This window comes from Lagopus muta, chromosome 12, assembly GCF_023343835.1.
Source record: "Lagopus muta isolate bLagMut1 chromosome 12, bLagMut1 primary, whole genome shotgun sequence".
Taxonomy (NCBI): Eukaryota; Metazoa; Chordata; class Aves; order Galliformes; family Phasianidae; genus Lagopus; species Lagopus muta.
The window spans coordinates 18223024-18243353 of NC_064444.1; the positions used below are offsets into that span (position 1 = coordinate 18223024).

The window sequence follows — 20330 nt, forward strand, 5'->3', positions numbered from 1 at the left end:
GGGCAGCGCATGTGCCGCCGCAGATCCCGCCCCTCTCCGCCCCGCTCCGCCGCCGCCCCGGGCTCCGAGCTCCGCTCTCCGTTCTCCCATCCGTTCCTCTCCGTTCCTCCGCCGTCGGGGCCCGCTGAGCCCGGCGGGTGCCCTCGGAGGCGATGCCTTTCCCGGCCCCTCCGCGCCGCCCCGACCCCCCCGCCGCCCCCCGCCGCTGAGCCTGGCCCCGACGAGGCCTCCCCCGGCGGCGCCGCCCGCCCCGGGGCTGCCGCAGCGATGGAGACGGCGGAGAAGGAGTGCGGAGCCCTCGGTGGGCTCTTCCAGGCCATCATTAACGACATGAAGGTAGGGTCCCCCCCTCCCCAACCCCCCACTCCGAACCCGACGGTCGCCGGGCAGCGTTTCCCGTCCTCACCGGGGGGCGGCGGGCATGGGGAGAGCACCGGGAGCCGGGATCCGGCACCGGGCGGCCGCCTGAGCCCAAACATCAACACCGGATCGGGACCGGAGCCCCAGACCGGATTATCGGAGCTCTAAACCGAGAAGCGGAGCTCCGATATCAGCCCCGGATCGGTTACCGGAGCTCCATACCGGGCACCCGGAGCCCCAAACCGGGCATCCAAAGCTCCGAACCGGGCACCGGAGCCCCGTCATCGGCCCCAGATCGGTACCGGAGCTCCAAACCGAGCGCTCGGAGCCCCGACATCAGCCTTGGATCGGTACCGGAGCTCCATATCGGCACTCGGAGCCCCAAACCGGGTTAACGTAGCTCTAAATCGGGCACCTGGAGCTCCGAACCGGGAACGCTGATCCCGACATCAGCCCCTGGTCTGTTACCGGAGCCCCATACCGGGCACCCGGACCCCGACATCAGCCCCGGATCGCTTACCGGAGCCCCGCAGCCCCCTACGGCGTTCACCGCACCGAGGGGAGCGCAAAGATTCACCCCCCCCCCCCTCAGGTTCCCCCATCCCGTTTTACTGCTGGGCGTGTGGGGGAGGGATGAGGTGGGGGGGAGGGGGGAGAAGGTTTATTTTTCTATATTTTTTTCTATTTTTTTCAATGATTTTCAATCGGAGGCGGGGGGGGGGGGGGAGGAATGGGGGCTCTTCCGAGTGCTGAGCTTAGCGGGTCCGGCGGTGCCCCCGCGTTGGGCTGCAGCTCCCGGAGGCAGAGCCTCGTCCTCCTCCTCCTCCTCCTCCTCCTCCTCCTCTTCTTCCTCCCGCTCGGCTCCTCACTGCAGCCCGGCCAGACAATGCTGTCATTGCCAGAACAGGGGAGGGGGATAAAAAGATAAATAAATAAATAAAAGCTTCCCTGAGAAAGGGATTAACCCTTCGGGGGCCGGTGGTGTCTGGGGAGGGGGGTGGTGGGAGAGAGCTCCCGAGGGAGGAAATCTCATTATTATTATTATTACAAGGGTGATGGGGTGATCCTTATGGGGCAGAAGGGGGTTTGGAGTCCCTGGCTCAGCCTGAGCTCTGAGCATGGATCGCCCTGTGCCTCAGTATCCCTGTTCTGCCCATGGGCTTAACCAGCCTGCAGCCACCATCCCCGTGCTGGTGACAGTAGGGACCCCAACTCTATGGGGCCGGGAGCTCCTCGCCGTGACAGCGAGCTGGATTCATTCCTAGGATGGGTGATCGTTTTTCCTTTTGGTGGAAAAGGCTGAAAAAAAGGAAGGAAAAAAGACAATGTGCTACGACAGCTCTGCTCATACCAGGCGCCATAGGGCCCTATGGGTGCTGCATCTCTGTCCCCAGTGTTGTCACCACGTGGGGTCCCAGTGGCCACAGGATGGGGATGGGTAATTGCAGCCAGCATTTGAACACAGCGATGCTCCCACGTGGGGCCAAGGCAAAAGGGTCTCATCTTGGTGGCAGCGGGGACATCAGTGGCTTTTTGGCACCGATTGGTGGCTTCAGGGAGGAGGACAGTGGAGCCTCGTGATGGTCTCTGGGTTTCTTCCCAATGCCTTCCCCCTGCTGTGCAGCGTCCCCAGGTGACCTTGGCGTGTCCTTGTCCCCAGTGTTGCCCTTGTCTCCATCGTCCTCACCCCTGTCCTGGTGTCACCGAGGGATGGGGATGTGCCCGGTGGACGGGGCATGGAGGTGGACATGGGGACGTGGTCCCCAGTCATGATGGCTGTCCCCGTGGGCCTACCAGAAGCAGAGAGATGTCACACACTGAGCAACACGCTCCACGGATGGCTTCCTTATGGACATGGGACTTTTGTAGCCTCCAAAGCACTGCTGGATCAGCCCTGCTCCCCACCCACAGCAGCTGTCCCCAAATGAGACAGAGGTGCCACCAAGGCTCACCTCCAGGGTCTTTGCAAGCCCCAACGCCTCCATCGGGTGGTGCCCTCACCAGGACAGTGGGATGGCTTTGCCTGGATTGGTGGCACTGGGACCAGCCTCACTGAGATGGTGGCATCAGGATGGCCTCGCCGGGGTGGTGACATTGGGCTGGCACCAGGACTTGCTGCATGGCACTGGGATGACCTCACCGAGGTGGCACCAGGATTGACCTCACCAGGAGGACACTAGGACTGGCTTCTCTAGATGGTGGCACTGGGATGGCCTCGACGTGTGATGGCACCAGGATTAGCCTTGCTGGGATGGCACTGGGATGGCCTTACTGGGACCAATATGAGACCTCACTGGGACGGCTCCTCCTCGTGACAGTGGCACGAGGATGGCATCACCGAGAGGACACCAGGACTGGTTTTGCTAGGATGGCACTGGGATGCTTCCCCAGCACTGGCGACCTGTCCCTGTCCCTTCTGCTTCCTCCACCCCTGAGATGAAGGCATCATTGAGACTGGAATGGGGCAAACCAGGAAGGATGAGGGTGGTGGAGGGCAGGGGCTGTGCTCAGAGCCATCAGAGATGCCACCCCACGGGGGCAGCGTGGGGGCTCTGCCCGAGGCTCGGGGTCTGACCACTGCCTTCCCCTCTTGCAGAGCTCCTACCCCATCTGGGAGGACTTCAACTCCAAGGCCACCAAGCTGCACTCCCAGCTCAGGTGAGTGGTCTGGACGGTGCCACCGGCACCCTGCTGGCAGTGTCCCCATACCCACGGGGTGACAGCAGCACTGAGCTCCATGTCCCTCTCCCTGCAGGACCACAGTGCTGGCTGCGGTCGCCTTCCTGGATGCCTTCCAGAAAGTGGCTGACATGGCCACCAACACTCGAGGTAGGGTTCCCCTGCGGGATGTCCCCGGATAGGATGTCCCTTGTGCTGTGGAGCATCTCCCAGTGTGACAAATTGCACATCTCCCCTCCCTGCGAGGTGTGGGGTCCCTCCGAGCGCTGTGTCCCTGTGCAGGCTCTGCGTGTCACCGCTCGGTTGTGCCAAGCAGATGGTCCGGGGCTGTTTTGCAGACTGGCGGCATCCAGGGCCATCTGGAGCCGTGCGGGAGAAGGTGGAGGAGGAGGAGGAGGAGGAGGAGGAGGAGGAGGAGGAGGAGGAGGAAGGCAGCAGCTTGAGCCACAAGCAGATTTGTCTCCAAACCCAGTGGCCCACTGCACTGGGGGGGATTAGAGCACTGGGGGATGGCAGGGAGACACCTGGCTCTGGGCAGGGGACAAAGTTTGGGGCAACCCCGCTGCGGTGGGATGAAGGCTGTAATGTCCCACTGGTGGCTGAGGACGTGGGGCTGGAGGTGTCCCTGCCTGTGGGGGTGTGGAATCGGATTAGGGGCAGGAGGAGAGCTGGGAAGAGGAGGATTAAGGGATGCCCTGTGTGTGGGGGCTGAGGGCTGTGCTGGGGGCGATGCGGAATCCCTGGCTGCCCGGGGATCAACGCTTGGGGCTTTTGGGGCAGAGACTGCCCGGCCTGCGGGACGGGATCGCTGATGGCCACCGGGGTTTGCAGCAGTGCCACCGCGTGGCCGTCCTTAGGCTTCAGAGTGAACGCGTCCCACCCATCAGCCCGGGGGGACAAATAGGGGCGAGTTCGCAGAGCAGAGCTAACGATCGAGGGGCCGGCCGGCCATTCATCCGGCGGGTTTGGCCTGGGAAAACGCCGCCCACCCCCATCCCGGTGCCCAAACGCGACCGTCCCCATCCCTGCGCTCAGCGGGGTCCCGTTCTCCCCCAAGGGGCCACGAGGGACATCGGCTCCGCACTGACCCGTATGTGCATGCGGCACCGCAGCATCGAGGCCAAGCTCCGGCAGTTCACCAAGTAGGTGCCGCCATCGGGGATGTGAGGAGGCTGGGCTCAGCCCTCGCCCTGCTCCCCTCCCTCCCCAGCACCCCACTCCATCTTTTTTTCTTGTTTCCCCCAATCCCAGTGCCCTGATGGAGAGCCTGATCAACCCTTTGCAGGACAGAATTGAGGACTGGAAGAAAACTGCCAACCAGTTGGACAAGGACCACGCAAAAGGTTGGGATGGCGTGGCGTGGCATGGGATGAGACAAGAGGGATGGATGAGTTGGGATGGGATAGAATGGAACAGGATGGGATGGGTTGGAATAGAATGGGGTAGGACATGATGGGATGGCGTGCTGGGAAGGGATGGGATGAAATGGGATGTGGCAGGATGGGATGGAATGGAATGGAGTAGAATGGAATAGGACAGGATAGAATGGAATGGAGTGGGATGGGATGGGAGGGAATGGTATAAGTTGGAATGGAATGGGAAGTGATGGGATGGGATAGGATGGAATGAAATGGAATGATGGAATGGGAAGGGATGGGATGGGATAGGATAGGATAGGAAAGGATGGGATGGGATGGGATGGGAGGGATAGGATGGAATGGAATAGAAAGGAATGGGATATGATAGGATGGAATGGAATAGAAAAGAATGGGACGTGATGGGAGGGGGCAGCATAGGATGGAATGGAATGGGAAGTAATGCCATGGGATGGGACGGAATGGAATGGAATTAAATGGATTGGGACATGATGGGATGAAATAGGATGGAAGAGAATGAGACATGATGGGCTGGGATGAAATGGGATGGTAAGGAATGAAATGGAATTGAATGGGATGTGATGAGAAGGAATGGGACAAGGTGGGATGGAATAGAATGGAATGGGATGTGATGGGAGGGCGTGGGACAAGATGGAATGGAATGGGACACGATGAGATGGGATGGGATAGGATTAAATGGAATGAAATGGGGTGGGAGAGGGTGGAGTGGCATAGAATGGATGTAATGGGGTGGAATAGAATGAGACATGACAAGATGGGATTGGATGGGACTGGACAGGACAGATCTGTGCCAGGAGGGATGCTTGGGTCCCACCCCATCACAGTGCCCTGTGCCCACAGAGTACAAGCGAGCCCGCCACGAGATCAAGAAGAAATCCTCTGACACACTCAAGCTGCAGAAGAAGGCTCGTAAGGGTCAGCTGGGTGAAGGTTTGGGGTGGGGGTGCGGGGGGACCTTGGCTGTCGTTTCACACGTTCTCTCTCTGTCTCCTTCTCTTTTCCTCCCCTCCACATCCTTCCCGCAGAGCTGCTGGGTAAGTGAAGCGCTGCCCCCGCCCCGGCCCCACTCTGCTTCCTTATCTGTGTCTCCCCTTGGGACTGGGTGAAGCCAAACCCTCCCCCATCCCCAGGTTTCCCCCTTTGCTGAGGGCTGTCCCGTCTGTCTGTCTGTCTGTCTGTCCGTCCGTCCATCCGTCCAGCCCTGCTTTTAGCCTAGCTCAGCTCACGGCCCCTCGGTGACATCCCCATCCGTGGGGACGGTACCCCATCCATCCGCAGCTCAATAGGGGCTCATCCATGGGGATATGGGGCTGATGTCACCTCATCCCCCGCAGGGAAAGGGGACCTGCAGCCCCAGCTGGACAACGCGCTGCAGGACGTCAATGATATGTACCTGCTGCTGGAGGAGACGGAGAAGCAGGCGGTGCGCAAGGCGCTCATCGAGGAGCGGGGCCGCTTCTGCACCTTCATCACCTTCCTGCAGCCCGTGGTGGTGAGTCCTGGGATCCCGCAGGGGTTCTGGGGTCCCCACGTCACCTGGGAGGCTGACGCTGTCTCACTTGTCCGGCTGCAGAACGGGGAGCTCACCATGCTGGGGGAGATCACCCACTTGCAGGGCATCATCGACGACCTGGTGGTGCTCACCGCCGAGCCCCACAAGCTGCCCCCTGCCAGCGAGCAGGTCAGTGCGTGGGGTACTCAGGGTTATGGGGGGTGAGTGCCACCTGGGGGGCTCCAACCCCTCCTTGCCGCAGGTGATCAAGGACCTGAAGGGCTCCGACTACAGTTGGTCCTACCAGACCCCTCCATCGTCGCCCAGCAGCTCCAGCTCCCGCAAATCGAGCATGTGCAGGTGCGTCGTTCAGCCTGGAGCCAAATGGTGGCCCTCGGGTCCCCAGTAGCACAGAGGAACTGGTCTTGGGGCAGGGAGAAGGATGGGCATGGGGCAGTAGTGTTGGGGAGATGGGGATGGACTGGTGGCCAAGTGCATGTCTCCTCCCTGGCTTTTGGGGAAGATGTAGGGTGCATTGGGCTCACCAGCATGTCCCCTGTCCCTATCCCCGGGGTGGCACCCTCGTTCCTCGTTTCCCCAGCCGTGCTCTGTCCTCGAGTGGGATGATGGGGACGCACTGCCTGCTCTGTCCCCACAGACGCACGTGCCAAACCTGTGTCTCAAACTGTCCTTTCCTTCCTTTGTCCTCCTGCTGCCCCTCGCGCCCCGCGTGCCCCCCAGCAGTGTCAGCAGTGCCAAGGGTGGCCTCCCGTGGCCCGGGGGGGCTCAGACCTGCTCACCCAGCTCCACCTATCGCTACCGCAGCCTGGCCCAGCCGGCCAGCGCCAGCACGCGCCTCTCCAGCGTTTCCTCGCACGACTCCGGCTTCATCTCCCAGGATGCTGCCTACTCCAAACCGCCCTCCCCGATGCCCTCAGACATCACCAGCCAGGTACAGTGGGCACGGAAGGGGATGATGCTCCTGGGCCTCGGTTTCCCCATCTGTAGAATGGGCACAGTGCACCAGTTCTCAGCCCCATGTCGAGAAAACAGACTGTTTCCAAATTGCCTCAACCTTTTAATGAGCTGATTGGTAGCATCCCCAGAAAAGTGCTTTCCCTTCACCCTGCAACCTCCCTGGTACCAAGGATGCTCCAGGGACCCGGGTGGTGCTGATGTTGCCAGAGGTGCAGCTCTATGGCACCGGCTCACCGGCTCTGTTCTCTCCTCCTGCACTCTCTGCTGTTCCTGGATTGTTGGGCATAGCAGAAGTCCTCCAGCTCAGCGTCCTCAGAGGCCTCAGAGACGTGCCAGTCGGTCAGCGAGTGCAGCTCCCCCACCTCGGTGAGTCCTCACTCTCTCAGAGCACAGCAGTGGAGACTTCATCATCCTCCTCTTCCTCTCCTCCCCAAGAGGCGTTCCCCCATGGGGCAGAGCATCCCAGGCCGGTGCCACCCCCAGCTTGAAGGACAAATGCCAAAAGGTCCCCAAACTTACGCCTCCCTATTCCCCACACCCCGTTTTCCCCACTGTTGCCTTGTTGTTTGCAGGATTGGTCCAAGGCCAGCCCCTATGACCAGCCCATGGTCAGCACCCTACAGCGGCGAAAGGACCGCGTGGAGCACCTGCGGGAAGCTGAGATGGGCTCAGCCAGCAGCGCGTACCCGGCCATGGGCAGCGAGGATGCTCCCAGGCCCCGAATGTCACCGGCCACCATTGCAGCCAAGGTAGTGGTTGTGGGGATGGGTGGTGGGGCCCGAGGATTCCCTTGGGGTGCTGACAATCCTTGTCCCCACAGCATGGCGAGGAGGTGTCCCCCGCTGCCAGCGACCTGGCCATGGTGCTCACACGGGGGCTGAGCCTGGAGCACCAGAAGAGCAGCCGGGACTCGCTGCAGTACTCCAGTGGCTACAGCACGCAGACCACCACTCCATCTTGCTCTGAGGACACCATCCCTTCCCAAGGTACTCAGTGGGGCATCCCATACACCATTCCTTCCAAGGTACTCAGTGGGGCATCCCATATACCATCCCTTCCCAAGGTACTCAACTGGGCATCCCATACACCATCTCTTCCCAAGGTACTCAACGGGGCATCCCACAGAGGGTGGGAAGAGGTGGAGGCAGCTTTCCATCACACCATTGACACCTGTGGGCAGTGAGCTGATACCTTCTCCATGTTTCATATGCCCACAGCGCTGTTCCCACCCAGTCATTCCACTCCCATTGCAAAGCATTTCACATTTCCCAAGTGAGAGTGTGTCAATCCCGCTGGCCCTGCATGGGACGGGGTGCCCTGGTTGTGTTGAAGGATTGGGGTGCATTGCATTCTTGTTGGGATTACAGCCTGGAGTGGGACGCTGTGGGCTGGTGGCCACAATGGAGAACTGCTGGTGTAGGATCAGGCTGTGGGTGTGGGTTTAGGGCCAGTGCTGGGCAAACTGGGATGTGCGTGTTGGGATCTCGGTGTGTGCAGTGTTGTGGCACGCAGGAAAGGAAACAACAGGTTGCACTGAGTATTGTGTTGGGGTGATGGTGTGGTGTAATGGTGGTGATGATGGCCAGTGGTTGGGATGGAGCAAAGTGATGTGGTCAGAGGCTGAGGAACCACTGAGACACTTGGGGTTGGGTTGGCTGCAAATGTGTTGTGATGACAGCGATTGGGGCGGCTGTGATTGCATTGCAGTGCGGATGCTTGGGTTTAGCTTTGGTTGTGGGATGGTTGAGCCCAGTTGCAATGGTCACAGCTGAGTTTGTAGTCACATTTTGGTGGAGATGGTTGGGCCTGGTTGCGGTCAAGTTGCAATGGTTGAGTTTGCAGTTATGGGATGGCGATGGCTAGGACTGGTTGAGGTGGTGAGGCACTGGCACAGGCTGTCCAGAGAAGCTGCGGTTGCCCCATCCCTAGAGGTTCTCAGGGACAGATTGAAAGGGGCTTTGGGCAGCTGGTCCATGGGAGATGTCCTGGCTCTTGGCATGGATATGGAATTGGGTGGTCTTTAAGGTCTCTTCCAACCCACGCCATTCCGTGATGCTGTGACAACTCTGACTGTGGTCTCCTTGCAATGGGGTTGGTTGGGTTTGCTTGTGCTCACGTGATGGCATCAGCACGGGGCTGGCTGCGGTCAAGTCATTGGGGTTGGTTGTGATGGTGTTAGGCTGGTATTGATTGGGGCGGGTTGTGCTGGCACTGCAGTGCTGCCCATTGGGTTTGGCACTGACCGCACTGTGACAGCAGCAGCAGTGTTTTGAGGCTGCAGTTGGGCTTGACATCTTCACCAGGCCTCCCATCACCTCCTTGGCTTAACCCCGCATCATCCCCAGGTTCTGACTACGACTGCTACTCGGTGAACGGCGACGTGGAGTGCGACCCTCAGAGCGACTTCGACAAATCCTCAACCATCCCTCGCAACAGCAACATCGCCCAGAACTACCGCCGTATGATCCAGACCAAGCGGCCCGCCTCCACCGCCGGGCTGCCCAGCGGCACCAACCTGCCGGCCGGCAGCACCCCTGGGGTGGCCACCATCCGCCGCACGCCCTCCACCAAACCCTCGGTCCGCCGCACCCTGTCCAACGCTGGCCCCATCCCCATCCGCCCACCCATCGTCCCCGTCAAGACCCCAACGGTGCCCGATTCACCCGTCTACGCCGGCCCAGCGCGGGTGGGCAGCGAGGAGTGCGTGTTTTACGCTGAGGATGCCTCACCCAACCCAATGGATTTTGCCAAAGCGTCGCCCAAACGCTTGAGCCTCCCCAACGCTGCCTGGGGCGGCGGCGTGGCCGAGATCTCGGTGTACTCCGGGGCGGCGCATCCAATGGCCACCGACGAAGAGGAGGACCAGCAGTTGGCCGCCAACCGGCACAGCTTGGTGGAGAAGATCGGCGAGCTGGTGGCTGGTGCCCACGCTCTGGGAGAAGGCCAATTCCCCTTTCCCACCGCGCTGGAGGAGACCCCCGCGCCGCCCCCCGCGCCCGCCATGGACCCCCCGGCCGAAGACATGCTGGTGGCCATCCGGCGCGGCGTGCGCCTGCGCAGGACCGTCACCAACGACAGGTCGGCGCCGCGGATATCGTGATGACGCCCGCGGGGACATGGGGACGACGGACGACGGGGCGGGCGATGCCGGGACCCCGGGGTGCAGGGGACCCCTGGCTGCAGCGGGCACAGCCCCAAGCGTCCTCACACTCGTGATCACTTCCTGTTGTTCTTTCTCCTCCTCTTTTGCTCCCCTTCCTCCCTTTTTTGATTTCTTCTGTTCATTCAGTTGTGCACTCTTTTCTCGCGCTCGTTACCTGTGCTCTCTCCATTCTCTTCTGGCTCTTTTCTCTCCATCTCTCCCTCTCCTCTGTCTCAAGGTTCTCTGCTCTATCCGTCCTTGAGCCCTCTCTCACCCCCTACGTCATCTCCCTCACCTTATTTTACTCTTTCCTTCTTGCTCTCTTTCTCTCCTTCCTCTTTCCCTTCTCCTCTCCTCTTCTCCTTTTCCTCTTCTCCTTATCTTCTCCTCTTCTTCTCCTCTTCTTCTCCTTCTCTTCTCCTTCTCTTCTCCTTCTCTTCTCCTTCTCTTCTCCTTCTCTTCTCCTTCTCTTCTCCTTCTCTTCTCCTTCTCTTCTTCCCTTTTCCCTCTTTCTCATTTTCACTTTTTCTCCATTTCTTTCTCCTTTTCCTTTTCTCTGTTTTCTTTTTCTCATTTCTTTCTCCATTTCTTTTCCTTCCTTCCTTCCTTCCTTCCTTCCTTCCTTCCTTCCTTCCTTCCTTCCTTCCTTCCTTCCTTCCTTCCTTCCTTCCTTCCCTCCTTCTCATTTTCACTCCTTTTCTCCAATTCTTTCTCCCTTTCTCTTTTTTCTCCTTTTTTCTTTCTCTTTTTCCGCTTTCTCATTTTTTCTCTTTCCGTCCTCAATTTTTCTTCCTTCTCTTTTTCTTTCTCCCTTTTCCTCTTTTTTCCCCCCATTTCTTCCCCTATTTCCCTCTCCTTTCCCCCTCCTGCTTTCTCTTCCTCTCCCTTCCTTCTCCCCCCATCCCATTTCCCTTTCCCCCCCCCAGCACAGCACCCCGTCCATCCCCACTGTGGCCGGGACCGGGGCAGGAGCAGCGCCAGGAGCGGGGTGTCCCCGCCGTCCCCATGTCCCCATCCTGCACACCTCATTTTGGGGCCGGGGCAGCGGGGGGAGCACAGCCCATCCTGTCCCCCCCCCCATTGTACATAGCTCACCTGTGTGTCGCATCGCCCGTCCCCGCCATAGGAATAACGTAGTCCTCCCCGGCCCCTTATTGTGACCAGAGATACTGATGATGACAAGTGACAAATGTTTGGGGTTGGGGGGGGGGTGGGGGAGGAAGGGGGTCGGGCGGTGGGGTGGGGGGGGAGGTGGGGGGGGGTCTCCTTCGCATTTTGTACAGAGAACAAAAAAATTCCTTCGGGGGGGGGGGGGGGGAGGAGGGGGAAAAAAAAAAAAAGAGAAAAAAAAAAAAAGAGAGAAAAAAAAAAATTGTCTTTTGACCGAAGTAACTTTTCTGGTGCTGTTGTTCATTTGTTCCTTTTTTTTTTTTTAATTATTTTTTTTAATTTATTCCCTCCCCCCCCCCCCCCGCTGTGCTCCCACCTCTGCTGCTGCTTCCCCCTTCCCTCGGCCACATTTCTTTCTTTCACTTCCCCCCACCCCCCTCTTTTTATTCTTTTCTTTAATTTTTAATTCTTTTTTTTTTGGTGGTAATTCCCTCCCCCCCTTCAGCCTCCCCCCCAGTTTCCCACCCAGCCCTTGATTTCAATAGTCACTGCTACAAGTAACGAATGCACTGTGAAGATTCCAGTATTAATAAAGGTTGTACTGTAATTAAGAGCCTTGCCCATGGTGGTCTATGAGGACTGGAGGGGTCGTGGTCCCCCTATGGTTGAACCCAACAGCGTTGCTGGGCGGTTGCAGCAAGAGGAACGGTGAGGGGTGGGATCCCATCGCAACGTGACATCTCTGCTCCCTGCCCGGGGTTTTGACATCGTCACCAGCACCGCCCCGATAATTACGGGCTTGATTTCCCAATGGTGTGGAGGTGGCTGCCCTGCCCAAGCCATTGCAGCATGGAGGGGCCGAGCGCCCGCAGCGTCTTGGTGACGGGCTGCGATGGGGGCATGGGGCTGGAGCTGCTCAAACGCTTCCTGGAGCTGCCCACCCCACCACAGTGGCTCTTTGCAGCCTGCACCGACCCCGATGGGAAGGTGAGGACAGGGGGGGTCCCTGCGTTGGGGATGAAAGGGTGGCAGGAGAGCCACCATCTGCAAGTGCTGCTGCCCTGTGACATGGGGTTGGGTGGGGTTGGGAAGGGGAGGGTGGAAGGGGAGATGATGTGGGTTTGGGGTTTTGTTTGCTTTTTGTATAGAGAATCTTCAGTTTGGTGTCCTGGGAGGGGGGGGTTCTGGTTACCCCTGTGATGGTGGCAACATCCATAGTGGTTCTGGGGACAGTGGTTTTGGAGGTGGTGACTTCGGGGGTGGTGATTTTTGGGGATGGTGACTTTGGAGGTGGTGGATTTGGAGGTGGTGGATTTGGATGTGGTGGATTTGGAGGTGGTGGTTTTGGAGGTGGTGGTTTGGGAAGTGGTGGTTTGGGAAATGGTGGATTTGGAGGTGGTGGTTTTGAAGGTGGTGGATTTGGATGTGGTGGATTTGGGAGGTGGTGGATTTGGAGGTGGTGGATTTGGGAGGCGGTGGATTTGGAGGTGGTGGATTTGGGAGGTGGTGGTTTTGGAGGTGATGGTTTTGGAGGTGGTGGTTTTGGAGGTGGTGGTTTTGGAGGTGATGGTTTTAGAGGTGGTGGATTTGGGAGGTGGTGGATTTGGAGGTGGTGGTTTTGGAGGTGATGGTTTTGGAGGTGGTGGTTTTGGAGGTGGTGGATTTGGAGGTGGTGGTTTGGGAGGTGGTGGATTTGGAGGTGGTGGTTTGGGAGGTGGTGGTTTGGGAGGTGATGGTTTTGGAGGTGGTGGTTTTGGAGGTGGTGGATTTGTAAGTGGGAGCTGCGGAGCAGCAGGGACTGACCCCTAATATCTCCCCTGTTCTTATCCCCTGGGTTGTGTCACCGACTTGCTGCATAGGCATGGGGCTGCCCCCCACTCCATGAGCCTCCTTTTCTCCCTTCAGGCACTCAATGAGATGGCTTTGTGCAACCCCAGCGTCGTGATCCTGCCTCTAGGTAGGTGCACCCTGCAGAAAGTGTGCCTCAGTCAAGAGCAGCCCTTCCTTTGGGACCAGATGGCTGACCAGGAGCCACCTCAAAGCATCCCGCATCCGGCACAGCCCCCAGCATGCCCCCATGTCCCACACAGATACGACAGACCCCAGCAGCATCCAGGCTGCGGTGGGCAGGGTGCAGGAGGAGCTGCACGGTTCTGGCCTCAACCTCCTGATCAACAGCGCCGGGGCCAGGCGTCACAGCACTCTGGCCACTGAGACAGCTGAAAACATGGCCCTCATCTACACCACCAACACCATCGGGCCCCTGCAGATCAGCCAGGTAGGGCTATGTGCACCCCTACCCCAAAGGATGAGGACGGGGATGGGGTGGTGATGCCCGTACCCCGCAGGCGTTCATGCCTCTGCTGAAGGAAGCTGCAGAGGCACACAGTGGGCAGGGGTTGAGCTGTGGCAGAGCAGCCATCATCAACATCTCCAGCGTCCTGGGCTCCATCGAGGTGGTGGAGGCGTGGGCTGAGAGGCAGGACGTGTCCTACCGCTGCAGCAAGGTATGTGTGGGGTGAGGGTTGGGGGTCACCCTCTTTGGAGTCCCGCCTTTGGCCGCAGTGGTGCCTTTCCGTGCTGGTGATGGTGGCGTCCCCCCTAGGCTGCTCTCAACATGCTCACCAAGTGCCTGGCTCTGGAGTATGGTGACAGCGGGATCCTCTGCGTGTCCGTGGATCCTGGCTGTGTGGTACCGCCACCAGGAGATGGGATGGTGAGTGATGGGGCGGATGTGGAGGCCACCACCATCTTGGTTTGATAATGTCTCCACGGGCATCTCATCCCCATTGACATCCTACCCATCGATACGTCCCCTTTCCATGGACATCCCTTCCCAGTGGGCATCTGCACCCTTGGGCATTCTACTCATGGATATTCTACCTGCTGATGTCTCTCCCTACAGACATACTACCCATAGATATCCCTCCCCATGGACATCCTAGCCCTTCATATCTCTCCCCATGGACATCCTAGCCCTTCATATCCCTCCCCATGGACATCCTAGCCATTCATATCCCTCCCCATGGACATCCTAGCCATTCATCTCTCTCCCCATGGACATCCTACCCACTACTCTGTGTGGCATACCTCCTAGGGACAACCTTACCCATAGATATCCCTCCCATGGGTATCCGTCCCCATGGACACCCCTTTCCCCATGGACATTCTACCCATGGACACCCCTCTCCATGGAAGTCCGTCCCATTAATGCTCCTCCCATGGGCAAACCTTCCCCATGAACACCCCTTCCCTAAGGACACCCTTCCCCACAGATGTTCCTCCTATGGGCACCTCTTCCCCACAGCCACCCATCCCCAGAGGCATCTCACAGAACCCGCCTGGTTCACATGGGTGCTGTGCCACACTTCTCACCTCTCCCCCCTAAATCCTCCGATTTCTGGCATTATTTTCCCATTTCCATCAGAGCCTGTGTGTCAGCAGAGGGCACCCCAGCCCCACGCTCAGCGCTACATCACAAACACAAGGGGAAGCAGCACCTTAGGGCTTCCCCACCCCACAGCGGTGCCCAGTGCTGGTGAGACCAGAGACCCAATGTGTGGAGGGATTGATGGATTATTAATTATACACCATTAATTGAATTTTCCAATAAAAGGTTGTCAGGAGTGAGAGTCCTTCCTCATGTCCTGAGGGCTCACCCCGTATCCTTGACTCCACAGGGACCAGTGACGTTGGAAGAGAGCACCCAAGGCGTCCTGCAAGTCCTCGCCAACCTCTCCACCAACAGCAATGGCACCTTCTGGGACTGGAAGGGACAGAGGCTGCCATGGTGACCACAGCATCCATGTCCTCAGCTGCTGAGCTCAATAAAAGCTGCTGATGGCCGCAGACAGGCTTGTTTGATGGAGTCAGGAAGCCCTATATGATGGAGCCGCCAAGCTGGCAAAGGGTTGGACTTGGAAAGGGATGGCCATGAGGATGAATGTCCATGGGGAAGGGATGTGCAGGGTGAGGGGTGTCCACGGGGAAGGATGTCCATGGGTGGGATGTCCAGGGATGTCCATGGGGAGGTGTATATGGGCAGGGATATTCACGGGGATGGTTGTCCAAGGTGAGGGATGTCCATGGAGAGCGATATGGATGGTGAGAAATGTCCATGGGGAAGGATAGCTACTGGGAAGGGTGTCCATGGGGGTTGACGTCCAGGGAGAGGGATGTCTGTGGGGAGGGATGTCCACTACATACGGCAAGGGATGCCCATGGGGATGAGCATCCATAGGAAAGGGGATGTCTCCATATGGGGAGGGACGTCCATCATAGGATGGCCATGGGGAGGGATGTCCACAGGGAGTGAAGTCCTTGGGGAGGATGCTTATTCTATAGGGCAAACACAGACATCAGGCTGGATGGAGCCACCCACTGCTCTGAGCAGGAGCCCTGAAACCACAGCCCTCAGGCATCCCACAGCCCTCACCCACTGATCCCAGCTCCCCTCATCAGGCATCCCGCCTGCCTGGCGCTGATGATGGTTTGTTCTCTGCTGTTCCCACCAGCAAACATTCTTCCCACTCCAGCATCTGTGAGGTTGCTTTTATTTTCAGCAGTCCCAGCTCGGGGGCGCGTGAGCATCCTCCCATAGCAAGTCAGGAGACGCAGAGACATCTCAAGAGGTTTCTCGGAGAATCGTGAGGCCAACTATTTGCCACTGGGATGCTCTGGGAAAGCTGGGGTCACGGCAAGACACGGAGATAGCCAACATCTGGTCCATCTGGAGTTATATATCCGAATTTCCTTCAGAAAGCCAAAGGGAGGGGAAAAGCTCGCCGAACGACGCGGCAGGCGTGATGGCTCTGCTTCTCTTTATTGCAGTTAAGATTCGAGCGCTAGGACGTTACTTGGTGCTTAATGAAAGCCAAGGGAGTGGGAATTAAAAAATTGTACAAAAGAAAAGGGAGCCGGCACTGCCATCACCCCCCACGTGTGCCTTCATCCTCATCCTCCTCAATGGGTCGGCGTTAAGTGGAGTCCCACCGACCTGGGCAGAAGAGACGGGGGTCACAAGGGGAAAGGGACCACGGAGACCCCCGTCCCTGCTGTCCCTCCCCAGCACTCACAGTGTGCCCTGAAGAGCATCCGCAGGACCTTGATGCAGTTGTCCAGCAGCGCTTTGGGGCGCACGGCCTTGAGGCGGCTATCGCCGCTGTGTAGCTGCTTCACCAGGTCGGCCACCGCCGCGTCCACGTCGCTCTGCGGGGACATGGGATGTGGCACTGCCACGTCGTCGATGGGGGCAAAGAGTTTGGGGTGCTGCATTGCTCAGGAGTTGAACCCACATGACAGAGGAGGATTCTATCACTGAACAAGCAATGCCAGAATGCGGGGCTCCCCACACTGCTGGCTCCCACCCAGGCAGCGTGTCCCATAAAAAGACCTCCAATATCACCCAAGCCCAACAGTCCTCCTACCAACAATATTTCCCCACCAAACCCTGGGGCAACAACTGGCTGGGGGAACTCCAGCGCACACAGCTCCTGTTCCAAGCTCTCAGTGCATCACAGCACCCATTTCCCTCTCAGGTTCCACGCTCTCAGTGCATCACAGCACCCATTTCCCTCTCAGGTTCCACGCTCTCAGTGCATCACAGCACCCATTTCCCTCTCAGGTTCCACGCTCTCAGTGCATCACAGCACCCATTTCCCTCCGCCTGAGAACCAGCTTGGTGAAGAGAGGCTGTCATTAGGCTTCAGAGTTAACAGGGTCCATTAGAACTCGCAGTCACCGCGTGGGTAGGGCTGCGCACAGCAGGGCTGACCCCCAGCACTGCGACCCACTGCCACCAACACCCCACGGCATGGGGTAAAAAGGGACACTCTGGGTCTCTCTGCTCAATCCAGAGGAGGGGGCAAAAAAAAGTTTGCTTTCCTCTGCATTGGCCGGGAATCGAACCCGGGCCTCCCGCGTGGCAGGCGAGAATTCTACCACTGAACCACCAATGCCAGATGTTTGGGGCCCTGCAGTGCTCGCCCACGGGTTTTGTTGCACTGCAGAAGAGCTGGGATGGGGTGGCAGCAGTGGGGCAGGCACTGCTGGGACAGGAGGGGACTCCTGCCTCTGTGGCTAAGCAGGTGCTGTCATTAGGTTTCAGAGTTAACACAAAAAGCTGGCAAGGGCAAAGAGGGGCAAAGAGGATGGTTCCCCACGGCCTGGGGAACGCAGAGAGAGGCTGTCAAAGAACGAGGGGGGAAGGGGCCAAGAAAGAAGGTTGCAAAAGCTTTACAACAACACTGCATTGGCCGGGAATCGAACCCGGGCCTCCCGCGTGGCAGGCGAGAATTCTACCACTGAACCACCAATGCCAGATGTGGAGCTCCCCCCGGCACTGCCTGACGGCCCCACATCTGGAGTCGACCTCACTGCAGGGCTGTGTGTGGTGACGTGCACCCATATCCCCCTGCCCACACCATCCCCTACCTGCCGGTACCCACTGTACTCCATGCCCAGGGCATCCAAAAGCTGGCTCAGCTCCTGCGTGTACCCACGGGACGGGTGCTTCTCCGGCAGCACCTCGAGGATGTGCAGCACTGCCTGGGAACAGGCGTGGAACCACAGGTAGCGCAGGGATGCTTCTGATACCTTTTTGTCACGCTGTGGGAGAAAGGGGGAATGTGGTGTTGGGTGAGACCCTGGTGGCTGGAGACTCCCACCTCCCCTCCCTGCCCCTCACTGTCACTGAGTGTCCCCAACGTGAGCTCACCAGGCGGGTGACGTTGGCCATCCGCAGCACCTCCTCGTGCTGCACTCGGAGAGTGTAGTCAATGGGGAAGTAGTGCTTCTGGAGAGGTGGAGAGGAGTGTGAGGGCCACTGGTGTCCCCAGAGCTGTGCCACCAGGGTCCCCATATCTGTGCCACCAGTGTCCCACCAGCAGTGCCTCCAGTATCTCCGTATCTATGCTACCAGGGTCCCTAGCTGTGTCACCAGGGTCCCTGTATCTGTGCCGATTGAACCCCTATATCTGCATCACCAGGGTCCCTACACCTGTGCCACCAGGATCCTCATATCTGTGCCACCAGTGTCCCACTAACTGTGCCACTGATATCCCACCAGCTGGGTCACTGTTGTCCCACCAACTGTGCCACCAAGGTCTCCACAACTGTGCCCACAGCGGGCACCCTGCTTTGGGGGCCACCCTATAGGTAGGGTCACCAGAGAGCTGCTCTGACTGCACACCCAATTCTGGGTACAGGGAACTTGGGGACACATGGCAGGGTGTCAGGGCAGGGGACAGGGCCATACCATGTACTGCAGGCGCATCTCATACCGCAGCTTGTCCTGCAGCAGTCGGGCGAGCTCACATTCCCCCAGCGCAGCCACCTCCAGCCCCAACACGGCCAGGACACCTGCAGAGCAGCATCACCCCATGGGGACCCCTCCATGGGGACATCCGTTGCCCACCCCCTCCAGGGGTGTCCCCCCCACCTCCCAGTGATGTGTACTCACAGAGGACGGCCGCGCAGCGCTGGTACATGGTGACCAGCTGTGGAGCCTACATGGTTGATGGGTGCAGGTGGCCTCCTGGGTGCTTGGGATGGGCTGATAAGAGATGGTGCTCTGCGGTGGCCCCCGACGGCTGTCCCCTGCCATAGGGGGGGGTCAGGCCCCCTCCCCGGCCGCCACAGCTGGGTTGTCCTGTGGGGAGGTGGTGTGTCCTTGGGATATCACAAGGAATGGGACAGTCCCAAACAAGGTCCCTTGGATGTGGGGTGGGAGCTGGGGGGGGAAGAGCCCCAGCTGCAGCCTCCAGGACCCCAGGCGGGGTCACACGGTGATAGCACTGCACAGTGTCCCTCACAAATGGAGGGGTGGTGTCCCCATGGTCAGATGAAGGCAGACTCACCACGTCCCCAAGCAAAGAGACCACACAGCATCCCCATCCAAAGGAGGGGCACATCCCTGCACCACATCCCCACCCGGATAGGGCCAGGCTGTGTCCCCAGGCAGTGCCCTCTGCTAGGTCCCCATGTGTCACATCCCTGTGCCATGTCCCCAAGCAGAAATCATGCCATGTTCCTATACAGCATCCCTATGCAGCACCCTGTGCCATGTCCCCATGTCCTGTGTCAGGTTTCCATGCCTTGTCCACACTCAGTGTCCCTATTCCCACTGTCCCCTTACTGCGTCCCCGTTTGAGGGCTGTGCCGTGTCCCCATGCCGTGTCCCTGTGCCATACCTCAGTGTCACACTGCCACGCAGCGTTTGGTGCCATGCCCCCCCACGGGCGCGTCCCCAGCATCCCCCCACGCAGTGCACTCCACCAAGTGGTGGCCATACCGCTTCTCCACGCAGCATCCCGCTCCTTTATCCCACGCGGGGGGCCGCGCCGTGTCCCCACGCGGTGTCACATTCCCAGGTGAGGGCTGTGCCACGTCCCTGTGCCAGGTCCCTTATGCCATGTCCCCGTACGGGGGCCACACCGTGTCCCCGGGCAGCGGCGCCCACGCGATGCCCCGTCCCCATGCAGCGTCCCCGTGCCGTCTCCATGCGCAATGTCCCCACGTGGTGGCCGCGCAGTGTCCCTCGCCCTCCAACCCCCCTCCTTCTCGTCCCGCCGCCCCACTCGCGGTGCCCCGCGGACCCACCTGGCTCTGCGCTCCGGGCCGTCTCCCCGCGGGCGGTGGCGGCGGCGACGGGGCCGGGAGGCGGGAGGGGGGCGGGCGGGGCGGCGGCGGGGCCGGGCCGGGAGCGGGGAGCGGCGGCGGGGGCGTGTAGGGTTGGGTTGGGGGTGGGGGCACGGAGAGAACCGCTTGGGTGGCCCCCCCAGCCCGCGGGGTGAGCGCAGAAACCGACGGTGCCCCCGAACCCCCGCCGGCACCTCGGGGATGCTCGGCCGCCGCTGCCCTGGGTGGGCTCGGATGGGCTCGGATGGACGGTACAGCCCACACGGGATGCCCCGAAGGTCTCCCACTGTTCAAAGGGGCGCACGCCGATCTGAGCCCACCCCCCATCCCAAAGCCTTTAGGACAGTTGGCGCAGGGCCGCCCGGGGCGCGGGGGGGAGGAAGGAGGCACCGAACTCAGGTCAGCGCTCCCAGGGAAAGGCGTGGGAAGGAATGCGCGGCCGCCCGCGAGCAGCGCTGGGATTCCCCTGGCACCACGTCAGGGCCACGGCGGATCCGCTGCCAAGCAGCCCCGGGCACAGCCCCCGCGTCCCCTT

The 20330-nt window shown here is 59.7% G+C and overlaps 3 protein-coding genes and 2 non-coding genes across 13 annotated transcripts; 2 read left to right on the forward strand and 3 right to left on the reverse strand.

Annotated features, from left to right (window-relative positions):
* The first annotated feature begins 32 nt into the window (after nucleotides 1-32).
* On the forward strand, nucleotides 33-11264 carry MTSS2 (MTSS I-BAR domain containing 2). 7 transcript variants are annotated; one of them, XM_048958737.1, is made up of 14 exons: nucleotides 33-336; nucleotides 2957-3018; nucleotides 3116-3189; nucleotides 4097-4181; nucleotides 4291-4382; nucleotides 5277-5345; nucleotides 5771-5928; nucleotides 6010-6117; nucleotides 6191-6288; nucleotides 6670-6880; nucleotides 7198-7272; nucleotides 7479-7655; nucleotides 7727-7892; nucleotides 9252-11264. In XM_048958737.1, exons 1-14 carry the CDS (start codon nucleotides 268-270, stop codon nucleotides 10004-10006), a joined length of 2199 nt encoding a protein of 732 aa, XP_048814694.1. In that variant the 5' UTR covers nucleotides 33-267; the 3' UTR covers nucleotides 10007-11264. The 7 variants fall into 7 exon arrangements, with proteins under 7 accessions (XP_048814694.1, XP_048814690.1, XP_048814691.1 ...); XM_048958733.1 differs by having other exon boundaries at nucleotides 34-336; nucleotides 5277-5360; XM_048958734.1 differs by having other exon boundaries at nucleotides 34-336; nucleotides 5277-5360; nucleotides 6673-6880.
* A 704-nt stretch (nucleotides 11265-11968) lies between these two features.
* LOC125699079 (C-factor-like) lies at nucleotides 11969-15572 on the forward strand. The gene is made up of 6 exons (XM_048958209.1): nucleotides 11969-12145; nucleotides 13064-13115; nucleotides 13249-13436; nucleotides 13507-13665; nucleotides 13764-13874; nucleotides 14839-15572. Exons 1-6 carry the CDS (start codon nucleotides 11969-11971, stop codon nucleotides 14950-14952), a joined length of 801 nt encoding a protein of 266 aa, XP_048814166.1. The 3' UTR covers nucleotides 14953-15572.
* Nucleotides 15573-15695: 123 nt separating this feature from the next.
* IL34 (interleukin 34) lies at nucleotides 15696-19830 on the reverse strand. 3 transcript variants are annotated; one of them, XM_048958215.1, is made up of 7 exons: nucleotides 19757-19830; nucleotides 18618-18806; nucleotides 18414-18517; nucleotides 17874-17951; nucleotides 17591-17764; nucleotides 16234-16366; nucleotides 15696-16154 (listed from the first exon to the last, which is right to left on the reverse strand). In XM_048958215.1, the coding sequence occupies exons 2-7, from the start codon at nucleotides 18643-18645 to the stop codon at nucleotides 16135-16137; spliced, it is 537 nt and encodes a 178-aa protein (XP_048814172.1). In that variant the 5' UTR covers nucleotides 18646-18806; nucleotides 19757-19830; the 3' UTR covers nucleotides 15696-16134. The 3 variants fall into 3 exon arrangements, with proteins under 3 accessions (XP_048814172.1, XP_048814171.1, XP_048814173.1); XM_048958214.1 differs by having other exon boundaries at nucleotides 16234-16426; XM_048958216.1 differs by lacking the exon at nucleotides 17874-17951 and having other exon boundaries at nucleotides 16234-16426.
* Nucleotides 17045-17115, reverse strand: TRNAG-GCC (transfer RNA glycine (anticodon GCC)). The gene has a single exon. It is a non-coding gene; the product is annotated as a tRNA-Gly (tRNA).
* TRNAG-GCC (transfer RNA glycine (anticodon GCC)) lies at nucleotides 17405-17475 on the reverse strand. Its single transcript has one exon. It is a non-coding gene; the product is annotated as a tRNA-Gly (tRNA).
* Nucleotides 19831-20330: the final 500 nt, after the last annotated feature.